Source organism: Tamandua tetradactyla, chromosome 4, assembly GCF_023851605.1.
Source record: "Tamandua tetradactyla isolate mTamTet1 chromosome 4, mTamTet1.pri, whole genome shotgun sequence".
NCBI lineage: Eukaryota > Metazoa > Chordata > Mammalia > Pilosa > Myrmecophagidae > Tamandua > Tamandua tetradactyla.
The window spans coordinates 191210586-191230754 of NC_135330.1; the positions used below are offsets into that span (position 1 = coordinate 191210586).

Below are 20169 nucleotides of genomic sequence, written 5' to 3' on the forward strand. Positions count from 1 at the left end.
TGTCTTAATCTCAGAGTGTAATACTTTGTCTTAGGGCATGGCTTTTCTAGGACTTAAGAAAATCCTGGTTGTTTACTTCAGCCACTCTAACTCAGCAAAGCTTCAATTCCTACATGCATTTCCCCAACTTCGGGCAGGTGCTAAACTTCTGTTCAACTCTTTGCCTGCTTTTTTCCCCCTGTGTTTCTTGAAGTCTCATTCTGCACAGGTACTGTCTAAGAGGTAGCCCAGGAAGTAAGGAGAATTTGTACACTGATTTTGAATCTCACTTCACTATCGCTTCCTCTCCATGGGGTCTTTGACCCTAAGGTTAGCAGCACAGGACTCTGAATTCCACTTCCCTGGCCCAATAAGATCACTGCATTATTTTTAGATTCTTTTCCCTTGCACTGCAAACTGAGAAATGCCCTTAAAGAAGAAGCCAGCATAATTGGGACAGCCACCTTAAATACTTTCCTTCTTTCAAGATCATAGACACTCAGGTATTATCTCTTTTGCTCTCTTGCCCATGCCTTCAAATCATTATTTTCTTACTTTTTTCATTTTTTATTGTTGCTTTTGTTGTTATTTCAATATTAACCATTAGGTCATTGCTAAAACAAGAAGTCTCTCGCAATTTCCTTTTACTGGGCCCTGGGCTGTCTTAGCCTGGAGATATAGGAAGCTTTTCCCATTTCTACAGGGAAATACAGGACTGTAAAAGATGGTTGCACTGTGGCTAGACCAGAGGAATTGTGCTCTGGACTTGCATTTCTTCATTGGTTAACTCATTGGGTGTGGACCAAGGTCACTTCTAGCCCTAATATAGTATAATTCTGTTATCCATTTTGTAAGCATTGAGAATCTCATGCCATATAATAGGTACAAAGTAGAATTTAAAATATTTAAATTTTTAAGTAAGTGTAAAACTCTTAAAGATATGTAACTTCTGAAGTTTAATATAAATGAAATAACAGCTTCTATATAATTTTAAATATTTAGAAACTTATACCATGCTTTCTTTCTGAAGCACCAAGGAATGGCTATTCTGGCCAATTAAGTGTTTTAAATAAAAATGCTTTCTTATTTACCATGCATGGCTACCAACTATCAAATAATTTCAGCACATGGCCCATTAAATGAAAGATATAATTGCAGCATTAGCTTTTGTAAGTGATTCAGAAATTATCAAAGCTTTCATCAGTATGCACAGAAGATACAAACTGTGGAAAGTCTAGCTAATATGGGTAGGTATTAACTCTAGAATTTAGTTGGATCAGTGACTCCTTCTTATTGCATTACTTTATCCTTTCTTCCCAAATTAGTTTGAAAGTAGGCAGCACTCACTGTAATTGTTAGTGAACATAAGTTTTCATGAAGAATGTAAGGCATGCTCACCAGTGACAGTCAGAACTAACCTGTCCATGCATATCTGGAGAAACAGGAATGGTAGGCCAGAAGTGAGAGTAAATTGCAAAACACACCAACCAGATTATTATGCTTCCCCAAACTGCCAAATGAGTATACTGCAGAAAGAAAGGTATCATAGAAACACATTAGTCTTTTGTAATTAAAAATAAAAATTATTTAACTCTGTCTAGTAAGGAAATACATTTGTCCATGTCACATGTTCTCATGAAGGTTATTGACCATTAATTAGTTGCTATTTGAGACTTCCTTTCTAACATCCTTCTCAGAATGCTTGGCAGTGGACTCATGGGGCCATTGTTCATAGAATCTAGAACAAGACAACCGTGGTCACCCCAAGCCATCGCCCTTGGCTGTCTTCAGCTGTCAGTCAGGAGTAGTTCACACAATGATGGGTTAGTTAATGAGACTGCTTCTGACTACTTATTAAACAAAGCTTTCTTCAGGGAAAAAAATAATCAGTTTGAACAGAGATCCTTAACAGGGATAAAAATCTGACCTGATCATATTGTTCTGTGTAAAATGACAGAAGTTTCAATTGTTAGGTTGGCTGAGTCTGGAAGTTTCTTTGTAGTATAGCAATTCCTTATATGACCCCAGTAAAGACTTTGGGTTGAAAGATCACTGTCCATGCCTGGGTCTGGGAACTTGTGCCAAATTCCATAATGGGAAATACGAATGACTGATCTGTTTATCTGACCTATTGCTTTGTACAGTTTGTGTTAACAGTGTAATAGTAAGGAAAATGCCCAGGAGACACATGTTCTAAACTTTGCTATGCTAGGTGCCCTGCCTAACCGCTTGTAGGCCTGAGGTTTGTTATCTATAAACAATCAGGTGATTAGCTCGACTAGATAATTTCTTAAGGGCTAAAGTACTCTCATCTATTAAGTACTGCTCATTACTTAATTATGTCTGAGTAACAAAAATGTTACTCATTTTTGAGAATGAAACATCTGCTATTTCTCAAAGTATTTGTTGATGTTTGTTTATCTCAAAGGTATTTTTTCACACATTTGAAAATAGCCTGTTGCTCACTCTACTCCTCTCCCTGGTTAGACTAAATAGAAGTAGTCTTCTGAGGTCCTCTGGTAATCATGTAGAGATGATGGAGAATCAGTTCAAAGCTGTGAACTTTTCAAATCAACAGTGCATTTTCATGTAATGGTTCTCTTGTAGATGATTTAATACATCATGACTTATACATCCCTTGAGAGACACCCCCCACCACACCTTGGGGGTAGTGGCGAACCACAGCTGCTGCTCTGAGATGTATTTTGTTATTTGCAGCCCCAGCTTATTGCCTGTGTCTAAACAATGGCTTCCCAGCCTCCTCCTCTTCCCCAGTGAGGAAGCTCTGGGCCTCCCTCCCTGACCCCTCCTACAGGGCAGAGCACTGTAGAAGCAAACACTGCAGCCAGGTTGCCCCACTTCCCGGGTTCCCTCTTTACCTTCTGCATAAGTTGGAGGGCAGGAGCCTGGCACATCTTGGACCAGAAAATAGATCTTTGCTTTTTGTGGTTTGATTTGGGCTTTAAGAACTGCTTTATTTCTAAATTAGATTCACTCCATGTGGATAATGTGAGTGGTCACGGATCTAAGAAATACTCCTGGTAGAGGGAATTTAACAACTATTTGTGCAACACCTGAGACTCAGAATTAGAGCACCAAAGCTATGGAAGCAGCATTACCCCACGGAGCAACTGTTTAAAAAGTTGAAAAAGTGATCAGACTTCTACTAGAGATATGAATGAAGCTGATCTAGAGAGGGCTAAGGTAAAACAGAAAACAGGGTAAAGGATGATATGGTCCATATTTTAAAACTTCAACTTCTGAGAGAGCAAAGGAAGAGATGTTTAGTTAGTCCAAGACTTTTATGTCTATAGTACACTATCTAATTTAACTTGTATGTCCAGTTTATTTGAACGCCATAATTACATGGACTCTTGAAAAGGTAGTGAGATCTTGTTGGTTTGTACAGGTCAGTGTAATGCCCCGATACATCCCAGAGTAACTTGGGCAGAAAATATAAAAGTATTTGCAAAGCCCTCTGAGGACTGAGGAGAAAGGAGGAAATATTAGACTTCTCCATCTGGGGAATTCCTGATTTTCTCACAAGTATTGGAGACAAATAATTTCATAGCCGAGCTTTCAGACTTGGGGCTCACCCCTATGAAACTTATTTCTGCAAAGGAGAAGCTAAGCTTACATATGATTATACCTAAGAGTTACCCCCAGAGAACTTCTTTTGTTGCTCAGCTGTGGCCTCTCCCTAAACTAATTCAGTAGGTGAACTCATAACGGTATTGATTATATATTGTTTATAAGTTAAAACTGTCATCCTAAAAACAGTCTAAATTAATAAATATACATGTGATGGAATATTTTAAGTCATTAAATAAAGTATAAATTTAAGGTACAGAATAATTTAAAGGTATATTGGTAATTCCCGGTGGCTGCCCATGCCAAAAAAAAAGGTATATTGGTAAGTGAAAAAAGGAAATTATAAAATATTAGGGTTATTATACTATTTTTCTGGTAAAAGTAAAACATACACAGAACAAAGCCTGAAAGATAGAAACCAAAATGTCAATTTTGGCACCGAGAGGCATGGACAGTATGCTTTTTTTATATTTTCTAAATTTTCTATAGTGAGTCTGTACATGGGCGTTGGGGATTGAACTATGTCCCCTACAGAAGGCCTGTTTGGGTCCCAACGCCTAGTCTGTGTAAGTGAGCCCCTTTGCAAAGAGGACACTGGAGGATGAATTAAGGTGTGCCCAAGCTTGAGGGTGGGCCTGCGTGAGGGAGGCTGAACTCCTATAAACTCAGAGAAGCCCCGGGAAGCACCCGGAAGAGAAAGGAGCTGATGCCTCCACATGCACTGCCATGAAGTAGAAAAGCCAGGGACCCTGAAGACTGAGGCCAGCCACCACACTGTCCCCTGGAGCAAGCCACATTCTAAACCGTGAGCCAAAAAAATGCCTGTCGTCAAGCCATCCCATTGTATGGTATTTGTTTTAGCAGCTAGGAAAATCAAGCAGTGGGTAATCATCATCATAATAATAAATTAAGGGTCTCAGTAGCATGCTAAATTTAATCTATTTCAAATGTAAGGAAGGAAAAGGAATAATTCTAAAGGTATTATAAATAAAGATATTCTGACAATCTTAAGATAGCTAATATACCCTGATACCATTAAACTGATCATTTTAATACGCAAAACGAAAAAGAAGTAAAACATGGAGGCTATAAGAACTTTATTTTTCTAAAGTTTAAAAATATATCTTATGGACGACTCTTTTGGATTGAGGAGGTGTTCTAAAGAATACTTACTTTATTCCAAGACAGTGTCTCCAAACCAGCCTGCAGACAAACTGTAACAACTACGTACTGTGTGAGGTGAGATGGGATGGGGAGAGAGATTAGAAAAAATGTATCAAAACTTTTCACTAGAATCCAAGTGTGCCCACTCCCTTCCCAACACTCCACCCCAGTCCCCTTCCATGTCTGGTAAAACCTCACATCAGCAGATTGCGAAGTGTTTTGCTTTGTTTTAGTTCTGGAGAGCATGCAGTGGTTTTTTAATAGTTTTTCTATGCGTAGGAGCCTTTTAACATATGCCTAAAACCCATGTTTACGTCAGAAGCTCTCAGAGTAATCTTCCATATAAATAGCATGGAAGATTTGACTCTGTCTTGAAATCTGAATGCTATTGATGAAAAAATACATTCCAGGAGGGTAGATGGAAAACAATATAAATCCAAGAGCCTTTAGGGCTTTGGATTGGGATTACAATAAATCTATAAATTAATTTTGGGAGAGTTGATGTCTTTATAGTATTGAGTCTTATCATCAATGAATATGGTATATTTTTAACATTTAAGTGCTCTTTAAGGCCTCCAATAACATCTTCTAATTTTTATCAAAGATCTTTTATATCATTTGTGATATTTATTCAAATATTTATTCAAATATTCTTCAAATATCTTCTGTTATTATAAAGTAGTATCTTTAAGATTTTTCATTTTCTAAATACTGCATGACAAAATTCTATGTAAAGTTCAAATATGAAACTGGAATTATTTTGTAGCAATATGAGAAAATACTATAATTCCTAATAATAAGAAAAAAGACCAATAACCGAATAGCACAATGGCAAGGAAAGTGAACAAGCCATTCACAGGAAAAAGAAAAGGGAGTGGTTTTTTACTTTATACAAATATGCTTACTCTCAAAGCAAAAACTACAGTAAGCGATCATTTCACCTATTATATAAAAAAGTATGATAAGACAAGTTTCCATGAGGCTTTGGGGAAACTGATATTCTTATCGCTAAATTTGTGCAATGTTTCTTGAGGAACATTTGATAATGTCTTTCAAAATTCCAAATACCCTCTGATCCAACAATTATAGTTCTAGAAATTTATTCCTACTGCTGTACCTACTCTTGTGCTCAAAGGATGGTTTTTGAAGCATATTGTTCATGATGGCAGAGGACCCAAACCAACCTTAAAGTCCACTCATAAGAGACAGGTTTTGAAAGGTTAATGAGGTAGGCATTTGTGGGCTGATTTGAAGCCATCTCCAAGGCATGCTCTGAAGTGAAAAAACAAGATGTAGAAAAGAATCTCCCTACTTGTGCAAAAAGAAAGGTGCATGTGTGCAGAAGGAGGTAACATATAGATTTCTGTATGCATGTCACATTTCTATAAATATAAATATATATAACCTCTGCAGTAGTTTCATTGAAGAAAGATATTGAAGGGTGAAGGAAACTTAAAGTTCATGGGTTACTATCTTCTAATGCTTGTATGTTTCAATTAAAATCGAGGAAAAGTGATTCAATTGACATGGATGATCTTACCGTATAAATAATATTTCCTAGAAACAAATAGTCTGTAGTGTAACCACCTGGTAAGACCATATCTGCAAAATGGAAAAAGCATTTTTTTTAACTGTATGAACTCTGAAATGATTTTAAATTTATTTTTACCAAAGGAACCCATACTGGACACAAAAATGTTTATCAATTATTGGTCATATTTCTTAATTAACCTACTAAACTTAGTTTCACGTGTGTCTAAACCATCTGAAAGAACCTATAAACGGAAAGTTCAAATAGTCCAATGAGTGATGCTAGGAAACAAGACTAGAATTTTAAGAATTTGGTCAATATATTTTCCAAATTATTCTCTTTTCTTTTCAATGTTAGCTAAATGGACACCAAGCCAGGCACACAGTGAAAAATCCTCTGTATAAGGTTACAGATGTAATGACAAGTTTGTCCATTTTAAAATAATTAAGATTTGTACACAAGACATATAACCCTTCATTTGGATTTTGTTTATAACCTAACAAATGAAATTCCAGGCAATTTTTCAAAAGTTTAACTGGTCTACATTTTGACTTAATACATTGATCATAACCAAAGATATTTCTTGGTCAGGCTGCACAAGGACAGATAAAACTATGGACCTCTTACACTGTCTTCCAGAAGTTAAACTGAATGTTCGTAAACGTGCCTTTGCCATTTTTATTTTTGTCAGGTGAAAGTTTCACTCATTTTTAAGAGGAAAAAACTGAAAAATATGATGGTGGAGTCATTCTTTTAAATTCAAATAAACACACAACTCAAACTCATAATTTTTCATTTAAATAGACCAAGACAAAGAACATGTTCCTAGAAATACCCAGTAAAATTAAATCCATAATAAGAAAATAATAACATTTCACTCTTTTATTTGTGGCTTCTGAAAATGTGAACCTGTTGCATGCCAATATCACACTTCATAATTATCCCTCATAGTTCTGGATGTATTAGACACACAGTTTGGAGAAACACTTCACACACAATTCTATTAGAAAAATTGTATGTCAGCAAAACAGACTTGTTGTGATATACAAAGTCTGGTTTGGAAATATTATTCACCCCAGAAAAGCCATGGTTTAATCCTGATTCAATCTTATGAGGGCAGCCATTTCTTTTAATCTTGATTCAATGCCGTAGGTTAGAAACTTTTGATTAGATAATCTCCACAGAGATGTGGCACGCCCAAACTGTGGTGCAACCTTTCATTAGATGGAGATATGACTCCACCCATTCCAGTGGGTCTTAGATTAGTTTGCTGGAGTTCTTTAAAAGAGCAAGCATTTTGGAGAGAACCAGAAATGACAGAAGGCTCAGAGCCGACAGAGAACAGATGGAGGTGCTCGGAGAACATTTGCTTCAGAGAACAGAGACACAGATGTGTGGAGATGTTTGGAGCCCAGCAGATATTACCATGAGATGTTAAGCAAGCCAGAACCTGGAGAGAGCCAAGGGAAGCCAAGAGATGAAAGCCAGCCCCAGAGAAGCAAAGTGAGGAACCCCCACAGGGACAGAGGCTGAAAGCAACAGAGTCCAGGAGCCAGGGACCAGAAGACACCAGCCACGTGACTTCCCAGCTGACAGAGGGTTCCTGTCCCTGAATGAAGGTAACATCTTGGTGCTTTAATTTTGATACTTCCATTTCTTTAGAGCTGCAAACATGTAACTTATTAAATTCCCCTTTTTAAAAGCCATTCCAGTTCTGGTATATTGCATTCCAGCAGCTTGCAAACCAACACAGTAAGCTATAAGTTTACATTCCTTGAAGATCTTATATTACACTCTAAACTGAAGTATGAAGGTAGGGCAGTAAAAACAAGACAAAGTAGATAAATGTCAAACTCACCAACAGGAGACAGCTATTATGTAAATGTCTTTCCACCAAACTTACTGACTCAAATATGTATTATTTTGAGAGTAAAGGCACTAGTTCTCAATTTACATGTTAGAAGCAAAGAAAATGGAATCTATAGATCAACCATTAAATTTTCAAATTACAATCCATTAACCAAAGGAATGCTTAATTATAGATTTAAGTGAATATTTTATTTCCCCTAAATTTTGTGTCCTCCATTTCTTTCTGGGGACTCAAACACATTTATAAAAGCATTAACGCCAGTGAGAATAAGATGTTTATTGCAGAAATTTGAAGCAATGAAACCATTACCTCTCCAGAGCAATTTTGTGGGAAACCAGAAGAGAATGAAGGAGTGGAGCAAACTACTCATACACTGAATCCAGAACACCTGAAAGAAAACAGCCCAGGAAGGTCAAGATCGGGATAATTTTATCTTGGTCTAAATCTAAAAATATGTGGCATGAAGTATACTTTCTGCATGTTACACAGTTACAAAGTTAAAATACTTTTCTTGAAGACTGAAATTAATAAATTTTCTTCTACTTTTGAAATTACAGACTATAGTATTTGAGTAATACATTTATTAAATAAAAATGTAAAATTCAATTATGATATTTTGCTATTTTAAAATTCTGATGGTATAAACTTTCCAGTGTAAAAGAACTTGAAGTAATTTTCAAAAGATATCATAAAATAATTTCAATCCTTGAACTATAGTATTTAAAATATCATTTCATTCCATATTTTATGATATGCTCTACTCTGTTAAACTTACACATAGGCTCTGAGCAAAATATTTATTTAAGAACACTTTTTATCAACAGAACCTGCAACATTTATCTTTCAAGGAAATTTCATTATTATGAAATCTCTAGGTTCAATCAAATAAGGTACACATAAGTTAGGGTATGATAAAATGACAACAAAGGGATAGAGAAGAAATTAGTGTGGAACAAAGATATCTGGCTTGTGACCCAGAATTTCCCTGGAGGAAGGCAGTTCTTAGGAAAGAACTTATGAAACTGCTTCAAAAATAAACCTAATGCCAGACTGGAAGACATCAAGATTCATGGGACATTGGGTATTGTGCATTGAAAGTTGTTGATGTATCAATAGTAAAGAACAATTAGGGTGGCCACGATGGCTCAGTGGCAGAATTCTCGCCTGCCATGCTGGAGACTCAGGTTTGATTCCCAGAGCCTGCCCATGTAAAAAAAAAAAAAAAAGAAGTAAAGTATAATTACCCCTGGACAGCACTGTTACTGCCCTGCCTAACAAATCTTAAAAGCCAGAATTTAAAAGGATCAAACAATTTCCAACTTGGTTGTGTTCCAGAGAAACACTTGAGAATATTTATAGGAATACAAAACCTCGAGCATTCAATTAGGTAAAGTCCACAGTGTTAGGAATCCAGTCAACAATGTAGAAGCAGGAGATAGATATAATAAGATATATAAATAAATAAAATCCAACCCTGAACAGATAGAATCTGCATAGAAGGACTTTCTATAGACTCTGCATAGAAGGACTTTGAAACAGTCATTATAACTCTATTCCATATATTCAAAAAATGGGGACATGGAAGATGCCAGAAATATCTAAATAGCTATTCTAGATATGAAAGCAACAATACGTGATATAAGAAAATACATTTTATGGGTTAATGGTAGATTAGAAGGAATCTTTTCCTTTCCTTTTACCAAAGGAAAAAACAATGGCAGATTAGACATGGCAGAATAAAAACTATACAAAATTAAACACATCAAACATCCCAAAGTATTTTGGGCAGAAAATTAAAAAACTATTTGCAAAGTCCCCTTGAGGGACTAGGGAAGAATGTGGAAATATAGAAAACATGGAAATAGTAAGTCTCAACCAGGGGAGTTCCTGATATTCTTTCAAGAATTTGGGACTTCCAATTTAATAGGCCAACTCCTCAGTCTTGGAGCTTACCCTTATGAAACTTATTCCTGCAAAGGAGAAGCTAAGCCTACTTATAATTATGCCTAAGAGCCACTCCAGAGAACCTCCCTTTCGTTGCTCAAATGGGGCCTCTATCTTGAAGCCAACTCTGCAAATAAACTCATTACCCTCCTCCCTTTATGGGACATGACACCCAGGGGTGTAAATCTCTCTGGCAACATGGGACATGATTCCTAGGTATGAGCCTGGCCCTGGCATTGTGGAATTGAGAACTCCTTCTTGACCAAAAGGAGGAAATGAAATGAAATAAAAATTAAGTTTCAGTGGCCAAGAGATTTCAAATAGAGTTGAGAAGTCATTCTGGAGGTTATTCTTATGCATTGTATAGATATTCCCTTTTAGCTTTTAGTGTATTTGAATAGCTAGAAGGAAATACCTGAAACTGGTGAACTGTAATCCAGTAGCCTTGTTTCTTGATGAAGATTGTACAACTATATAGTTTTATGGTGTGACTGGGTGATTGTGAGAACCTTGTGATTGACACTCCCTTTATCCAGTGTATGGGCAGATAAGTACGAAAATAAAGACAAAAAATAAATAAATAATAAGGGAGGATAAAATGCATGGGATGTTTTGGGTGTCCTTTTTTATTTTTGTTTTTGCAATAATGAAAATGTTCTAAAATTGATTATTGTGGTGAATGCACAACTACATGATGATACTGTGAGCCATTTATTGTATACTTTGGATAATTATATGGTATGTGAATATATCTCAATAAAATTGCATTAAAAATTAAACACATCGAGATAGGAGAACTTAAAAACAAAAACATAGCTTCAAGAAGTTTGGACAATTTCAGGTAAATTAATATATGTGTGATTTGAAGTACAAGATGTACAGGAGAGAATAAGTAAGAAACAATATTTGAAGAAATAATGCCCCCCAAATTTCAAAACTTGACAAATACTATAAAACCAAACCAAGGGTCAGCAAATTTTTTCAGTAATGAGCCTTATAATAAATATTTAGGCTTTGGGTACCATATAATCTCTGTGGTAATTACTGATCTCTGCCAATTAGCAATAAAGTAGCCATAGAAAATGTGTAAGTGAATAGGAATGTCTGTGTTCCCATAAACTTTATTTATAAAAACAATCAGAGGACTGGATTTGGTCCATAGGCTACAGTTTGCTGACTCTTCTACTATGACGCCGCAGGTCCAATAAACTCAGTGAAGTCCAAGTCCAAGATATATGAAGAACTAATCATATCAAAATTGCTCAAATCCAGTGACATAGGAAAAAAAACCCTCATAAAATCCACCAGAGGAAAAGAGATACATTGTGTACAAAGGCATAACAGAGGATGACAATAATGTCAACAGAGGATGACAGCAGATTTCATGTCAAAACAATGCAAACAAAAAGACAATGGAATGCACTGAAAGAAAAAAACCATCAACCTAAAATTTTATACCAAGCAAAAATATTTCTTTAAATAGGGGTAAAATAAAAACTTTTTCAAATATGCAAAAGCTGAAAGAGATCAATGCCAGCAGAAATATTCAAAATATTAAAGGAAGTCCTTTGGACAAAAGGAAAATGATGACAGATGATGTTCACTAACAGAAGATGATTGAAAATGTCAAATACATGGGTAAAGAGAAAATTTTCTCTTACTATTTAAATTGTTTCAAAATTATTTAAAATATTTTGATCAAATATGCCCAGTGTATGGGCAGATAAGTAAGAAAATAAAGACAAAAAATAAATATTAAATACTTCTGCTGGCATTGATCTCTTTCAGCTTTTGCATATTTGTCATAGTAGAACAGTCAGCAAACTGTAGCCTATGGACCAAATCCAGTCCTCTGATCGTTTTTATAAATAAAGTTTATGGGAACACAGACATTCCTATTCACTTATACATCTTCTACGACTACTTTATTGCTAATTGGCAGAGATCAGTGTATGGGCAGTGTATTAATATGATCAAAATTATTTAAAAATAAAAATATTAATAAAAATATTAATATTCAAAATTATTTTAAAATATTAACAATGTAGTGTTTATAACATATATATATATATATATATGCTATAAAAGTAAAATATTTTAAAACAACAGCCCAATGATCAGAAGGAGAGAAATGGAAGTATACTATTGTAAGTTTCTTATACTATATGGGAGGTAGTATCATCACTTGAAGGTAGACTATAATAACTTTAATATGTATACTATAAGCCCTAAATCCACTTCTAAAATAAGAAAACAAAGAATTATAGCTAATAAGTCAGCAAAGGAGATAAAATGGAGTCATAAAACATAATTAAGCCAAAAGAACAAAGGAAGAAGCAGGAAAAGGAAACAAATTGCAAAGTGGACAAACAGAAAATAAGATGGCAGGTTTAAATCTAAATATATTAATAAGTAATTAAATTCAAATACTTTAAACATTCCAATTAAAATTTAGATATCATCTGTTTGGATAAAAAACAAGACTATAAGCTGCCTGCAGGAAACACACTTTAAACATAAAGATGCAGGTAAGTTAAAGCAAAATGATGAGAAAAGATATACCATTCCATTACTAAAACAATCTGGAATAATTATATTAATATCAGACAAAGTAGTAGATTTTACAGCAAAGACTATTGCCAGGGGATTAAATTAATATAGAGAAAATAACAATCCTAACCATTTATTCATCTTAGTAATAGAGCTTCAAAACACATAAAATAAAAAACAGAACTTCAAAGGGAAATAGGCAAATCCACAATCATGGCTGGAGATTTCAATATTTCTCAATAATTGATACAACACATAGAAAGGAAATCAGTTTGTATTCAGAATAAACAATAATATCAACTAATGTGATCTAATGAATACATTTTTTTCAAGTGAAGGTGAAATATTTAGAAGATAGACTATTCTAGGTCATGAAATAGGTTCCAGTATATATTTTTTTGGTGCCAAAACCCAGGAACGAACCAACCAATAAATTTTAAATGCCTATTTTTCTTCCAGCTGTTTGTATTTTTTAAAAACTTCACATACGATGGAGATGCACAGATAGGTCTACTCAAAATTGACAGTGTGCATCACTATTCTTACAGCCCATAAAATTCCCTTAACTTCCACCCTCAGTCCCAACTCCTATGATCTCAGGATACAACCATTCCAAGAGAATCGTTTGGAGCAGTGGTTCATCTACATACAAAGTCCCTCTTTTGTCATTTCCAGGACCTACCCCATTGCACAACTTGCTTCCTTAAGCTGTGCAGTGCAGACTGTGACACTGTACATGGTAGCTTGCATCTTTTTCACAAAGTTTTTGCCAACATACCCCCAAATCCCTGGGTATGCTAAACTGACAGAGATCACACAGGGCTGTAATTCTTTGTGTTTTGAAAATTATTTTCCTTAAAGCATCAAAAAGGCATGAGACAAAAAATACATCTAGAGTCAATTTGAGGAGAAAGACACGCAAATTTTTCTTTTTACCTTTGTGTTGAAAATTTCTGCTCCCTGAGAAACTGTATAGAGTTGTGGATACTTGAGCAGGCTCTCTTTACTGCAACACTTTTCAAAGATCCCCAGAGCAAAAGGTGGTAGAGAAGTGAAAATCTATACAGAAAAAAAAGAATCCATTATAAAGGTCTTTAGTCTATACCTGAGTTAGTAATATTGCAGCAATGTCAATTTCCTTGTTTTGACAACGTACTTTGATTAAGATATCATCAATGGGAAAGTCTGGGTGAAGAACAAGTAGAACTTTCTACTATTTTGCAACTTCTGGTGACTCTTAACCTGTCTCAAAATAAAAGTAATTTACAAAGGAGCTATCGCGTCACCTTGATTCAAACGATCTACCAAATCGTGACTCTTTTTGGACTGGCCCAACCCTTTGATTTAATGGCTTCTAACTATGTAAATGTTGCTTTGTGGGCATAAAATGAAAAAAGTGAGCATCTAGCTATTTATATAATAGACATAAAAATGGCTAATAAATCTAGAAATAATGACATCTTTCTTCCCTCTTGAGAAGGAGCTTTTATAGCTAGCTCAGCAGCTAGAACTTGGCAGATAGAAGAAACTTAATAAATATTAATTAGTAGACTAAATGAAAAAAAGTACACATATTCATCTTGATTATTATAACAAGAAAGAAAAAGATGTTTCCCATTAATTTCTTCTTTGAACATTTATTGAATAGCCATTAGTCTAGGAGCCATGTTAAATGAAAAAGGCATAAGCCCTTAAAGAGCTCTTTATCTTGTCCAGGATGGAATCTTATAACAGCAGGCATAATATTATGAGGAAAGTAGGAGAAGGAAGAGGCAGAAAGAACAAGGAAAGAAGGGGTGGGGGTGGGGGGTGGGAATAGGGAATGGAGAGGAAAATGGAGAGCAGGAATAGTGGAGTACATGATCTCTGTCCACTGAGGACTGAGAGGTGCTATCAAAAAGACTCCACTAGAAGGACATTGAACCTGTCTTAGCTTCCTATGCTGCTGTAACAAATGAGCACCAATAGCTATGGGTTAAAACAACAGATATTCAGTCTTGCACTGCAGGTTAGAATTCTCTGCAGGTTAGAAGCTCAAAATCAAGGTTATGTCAGGCCATGCTCCCTCTCAGGGCTCTAGGAGTGGATCCTTCTGTACTTTTTTCCCAGCTTCTGGTGCGTGCTGACAACCCTTGGTGCACCCTGGTTTACAGCTGCAGTTCTTCAATCTCTGCCTTCACTGGCATGTGGCCTTCTTCCCCATTCGTCTGTCTCTGTGTTTCCTCTCTTCTTATAAGGGCTTATGAGATGAGGGATAATGGCTTTAAAGTGAGAGCAGTCAGAATCACTGCACAGGCACAGGAGATAACTGTGGGTTTGGTTCCAGACCTTCCCAATAAAGCAAATGGACACTGAAGGAGTCACATGAATTTTTTTGGTTTCCCAGTGCACATAAAAGTTATGTTTACGCTATACTCCAGTCCACAAAATGTGCATTAGCATTGTATCTAAATATATAGATACCTTAATTTTAAGATACTTTATTGCTAAAAATGCTAAGCATCCTCTAAACCTTCAGCAAGTCATAATCTTGATGCTGATGGAAGGTCTTGCCCCGATGTTGGCAGCTGCTGCGGATCGGGTGGTGGGTGCTGAGGGTTGGGGTGGCTGTGGAAATGTCTTAAAATTAGACAATGATGCCACATCAACTGACTCTTCCTTTCACTTGAACTCTTAGAGGCCGCTGTAGGGTTATTAATAGGCCTAATTTCAACATTGTTTTGTCTCAGGAGGCCCGAGGAGAGGGAGAGAAATGGAGGAGCCCATTAAGTTTGCCCTCTTATCTGGGCACGGTTTGTGGCTTCCCAAAACAATTTAAATCGTGGCATCAAAATGACTGACAATAGATCACCCTAACAGATAAAACAATAATGAAAAAAGTTTGAAACACTGCGAGGTTTACCAAGACGTGACACAGAGACACAAAATGAGTATATGCTGTTGGAAAAACAGTGCCAACAGACTTGTTTGATGCAGGGTTGCCACAAACCTTCAATTTGTAAAAAAAAATACAGTAACTTGGATGCATAATAAAGTAAAGCATATAAAAATGAGTTATGCCTGTATGTGAATACTTCTCCAATGTACAGCTGTTATTGATTTCTAATTTTAATCTTTTGTGATCAGAGACCATGTTCTGTGTGAGTCTAATCCTTTTGTATATAATGAGACTTGTTTCATGGTCCAGCATATTGTCTATTTCATTGAAAGTTCCAGGTACCCTTGAAAAGAATGTGTGTTCTTCTGTCATTAGGTGGAATTTCCTAAAAGTGCCAATTGGGCCATGTTGGTTGATAATGTTGTTTAAACTTTCTATTTCCTTTCTGATTTTTATCTCTAGCTCCTCTAAATTACTGAGAGCAGTGTTAAAATTTCAAATTGTAATTGTGCTTTATTACTTTGTCTCTCAATTACACCAGGTTTTTGTCTCATATATTTATAAATATTTCTTATTACATATTAAGGATGGCAGTGTATTCTTTATAAATCAACCCCTTTACAATTAGGAAAGGTCTCTCTTTATCCCTGGTCATATTTCTTGTTCTGAAATGTACTTTTTCTGCTATTAATGTATAACCTCTCCAGCTTTCTTTTAATTACTGTTTATATGGTAAATTTCTTTCCATCCTTTTCCTTTTGACCTTTCTGTCTTTATATTTAAAGTAGGTTTAAGTAGAAATCACATAATTGGGTCATGATTTTTTTTAATCCAATCTGGCATTCTCTACCTTTCAGTTGGAGTATTTAGAACATTTGCATTCAATGTAATTAATTGATAAGCCTGTGTTTAAATCTACCACCTTGCAGTTTGTTGAATCTGTTCTACCATTTATTTTGTTTCCTACCTTCTTTTAGATCAAGTGGGTATTTGTTAAGATTCCATTTGATCTCCAGTATTGGCTTATTAGCCATACCCCTTTTTAGTGGTCCTTAAGGTTACAATACACATATGCAATATACCACAAAATTCAAATAACATTATTCCATTGCATATAAAATTTCAGAACCTCACCACAGCTTCCTTCTTCTTTTTTGTGGTTTAGTTATCATATATTTTAATTCTACATAAATCATAAGTCCTAAAATACACAATTAATTTTTCTTTAAACAGTCAAGAATCTGTTTAAGAGATAGATTGAAATGCAAAAAAAAGTCTGTTATATTTTCCTGCATAATTAACACTCCTGGTGTACTTTATTATTTTTGTTTTTTGGATAAATACAGATTTCTTTGGAGTATATTTTTATTTTGCTTGAAGAACTTCTTTTAACATTTCAGGAATTGCAGGCCTTTTGATGATGAATTCTCTCAGATTTTCTTGGGCTGAATAGGTTTTCAAGTCACTTTAATTTTTAAAAGATATTTTTGCTGGGTGTAGAATTCTGGGTTAATGGACTTTTCTTCAAACTTTAAATGTATTATTCCATTGCCTTCTGACCTGCATGGTTCACAATGAGACATCAACTTCTATTCTTATGTTTGTCTTCGGTATATAATGTTTCTTTTTTCTCTGGCTGTTTTAAAGATAATTCTCTAAATCATTGATTTTCAGCAAGTTGATTATGAAGAGTCTGTGTGTTTTTCTTTAGGTTTATTCTTCATGACATTTGTTGAGATTCTTAGATCTGCGAGTTTGCAATTTTCATCAAATTTGACATTTTTCAACCATATTTCTTCACGTATTTTTCTGCTCCCTTCTTTCTTTTGAAACTCTAAGAACATGAATATTAGATTGCTTGATATTGTCACAGAGGAAAACAAAGCCCTGTTTTTTTTCTCTCTGTGCTTCTTTGATATGTCTTATTTTTTTCTGAAGATTACAATTAGTTTGCAATCCCATTCAGAAAAATTTTCATTCCAGCTATTGTAGTTTTCTGCTCATAATGTTCCAGTTAGTTCTTTCTATATCTTCCATATCTCTCTTCATTTTCATGTTTTCTTTCCCTGAATAAGTTTATAAGATTTATAATAACTGTTTTCAGGTCTTTTACTAACTCCAGGATCTTAATAATTTCTGTCTATTCTTATCGATTTTTTCACCTGATTATGGGTCTTGTTTTACTGTTTATTTGCATGCTGCCTTTTATTGGATGCTGAACATTGTGTGTTTTGTATTGTTGGGTGCCAGATTTTCTCCTTTAAGCACTGTTTGACTGCATTCGGCCATACAGATAACTTGCAAAACAGTTCGATCCTTTTGAAGCTTGCTTTTAAGTTTTGTTACAGTAAGTTCAGAGTAGTCTTTATATGGGACTAATTTATCCTTACTATTAAGAGTGTGGAATTTCCCCCAATATCCTGTGTAATAGGAGGTCTTTCCACTCTGGCTGGTTGAAAAATTTCCAGTCCTGAACAAACTCTAAGAATTTCTCAGCCTATTGCTTTCTGGTGTTTTTTACCCCAGCTTTGTAGACTTTTCTCCTGCATTCACGGATCATTGATCAGGTATAGGCTCACGGGGAGCCTTCTGCAGGTCTCTGAGACTCTCAGGGACCATAGTGTTGAGAAGGCTACTGTCTCATATCTGAAAGTCATTATTTTTCACATTTGCCTGACGCGCTCATCTTTTTTGGGGGGGGGGGGCAGGAGAGCAATTCCTATTGCAGTTAGTCATTCATAGGCAGAAGCAGCAGTAATATGTGACTTCTAGAAATAGTATGGTGATTAATTTAAATTTAGTATCAAATAAGTAGACCTTGTCTATCTCTTCCATGGTAACTACTTGAAATGTCCTGGCCTCATTTCTTCTATCTGTAAAATGTACGTGGAATGAGAAGAGATTTAGTAAGTAAACAATATTCATAAATCATCATACTTTATCCTAAATTGGTGCATAATTTGGTTTCCCACTATATTCTCATTTAATGCTTGTAAAAACAAGCAAGCATCTGTGTTTCCTTTGTAAAGAACTAAGATCCTGCCCAACAATATATGTAGTTCATGCAATCATAGTGATTTTTTTTAACACAGAGGAGAGATTCTGCCACTCCCGACTCCAGTCCATTATGATGAATAAAGTTGATCAGTGTTATCACCTGTGACAAGTACCCTCGTAGAGACAACTCCAAATATGACTGGGGCAGGTTCTAACTAAATATAAATCTAGTCATGGCCTCTATACAACTGTACATATTCATAGCAGTAGATTTAAAAAAAAAATTATCGAACAGTTTCCAGTGGCTTCCACCTCTGTGGTCTGCTTCAGAACTCAAGTGCCTATAAGACAGAATTTTAGGAGTTAAGACTGTAGAGGGGCTAGAGCCTGCAAAGTGTAATGTGATTGAGGTGATGCCATGCAGAAGGAAGTCATACTACAGTCCTGGGAGCCTAATTTTTATCCTAGGTTTCCCTAATTTACAGTCTTTGAAGCGGAATAAGAATTCAAGAAATATATAACTAAACAAAAATGAAAAGGTAATGTAGCTAATAAGCCATTTAGCCTTAACTTTTTAACTTATATCTAGGCTTTGAATTCTGAATAAGTAAAGTAACAGCATGTGAACATTTATATATATATTTTAAATACCATGACAATGGAAAATAGTATTTACTATAGGACTTGGGATTAAAATTCACCGTTTGGTACAGACACAGACTGAAGACAGTAATAAACTTCCAGACAGACAAATTTTCTACAAGGGATTTAAAAGGACACTAAGTTACACTGTAATCTAAGCATATATACAAAGATAAATCAGAATTATATTTACCAAATGGACCAGATTTAGGGAGAGTTCAACATTTTCACTTGGCTCAAGTGCATAAAAACATTACACAGGCATAGCATAAAGAGGCTTTGGATACATTATCAAAATATATTGGGTATAAATTTCATATGGTTATGCTGGTATGATTTGCTGTGATTGGAAACACATGTGCAGAGTTTGACTCCTGCATGATTTGTTGCAGCAACAGAAGCCCTAAAGGTGTATACATGATGATTGACAGATACTTCCCAGACCTACCCAGTAAAGGAACCCAACTGAAGTCCTGCACGCCATTAATTAGAGGTAGAGAATGCTTACCACATTGTACAAGCTGATGCACCAATGATCAAATAAAATCTGCCCGGAAAATCCATTAACAAAGGTGAACCAGAGCTGAAAGAGAAAAAAGCCAGATGAAGCTTTCTATCAATATTGACCTGAGTTTATCCATATATAAAAAAGAAATGGGATAGAAGACGGACCCCTTAGCAGTCAGACTGCTAAGTAAGAATTACTGAGAGGGCCATTTACTTGTTCTTTCATAAATTATGACTTTCAAATGCCACATATTACTAATACTAAAATTATGCATGTAATTCTGTAATTAATGAAATATAATTTCATACTAAAATACGAATTTCTTACAAAAGGCCATTTGCAAACAATCTCAATCAGCTAGCAAGAGTTGAATGTACCTTTTCAATGGACAGTTACCACAAATATCCTTTCTCTATCTCGGTACTTGTAATAGTCAAAACCAGCATATACTGAGCACTTAAAACATGCCACCTACAGCCCTGTTACTTAAAATGAATTTTGATTCTGGTTATTTG

At 35.3% G+C, this 20169-nt stretch overlaps 1 protein-coding gene across 11 annotated transcripts in view; it reads right to left on the bottom strand.

The window, feature by feature from the left end:
* LOC143681660 (phospholipid-transporting ATPase IB-like) overlaps positions 1-20169 on the bottom strand; it is a 232010-nt gene that overhangs the window by 28047 nt on the left and 183794 nt on the right. For all 11 annotated transcript variants that reach the window (XM_077158874.1, XM_077158873.1, XM_077158882.1 and 8 more), the window contains 6 exons: positions 19655-19729; positions 13566-13688; positions 8445-8523; positions 6275-6336; positions 4744-4800; positions 1398-1505 (listed from right to left, as the gene is read on the bottom strand). In XM_077158874.1, coding sequence (XP_077014989.1) covers positions 1398-1505; positions 4744-4800; positions 6275-6336; positions 8445-8523; positions 13566-13688; positions 19655-19729 — 504 coding nt within the window. The remainder of the gene's footprint in view (positions 1-1397; positions 1506-4743; positions 4801-6274; positions 6337-8444; positions 8524-13565; positions 13689-19654; positions 19730-20169) is intronic.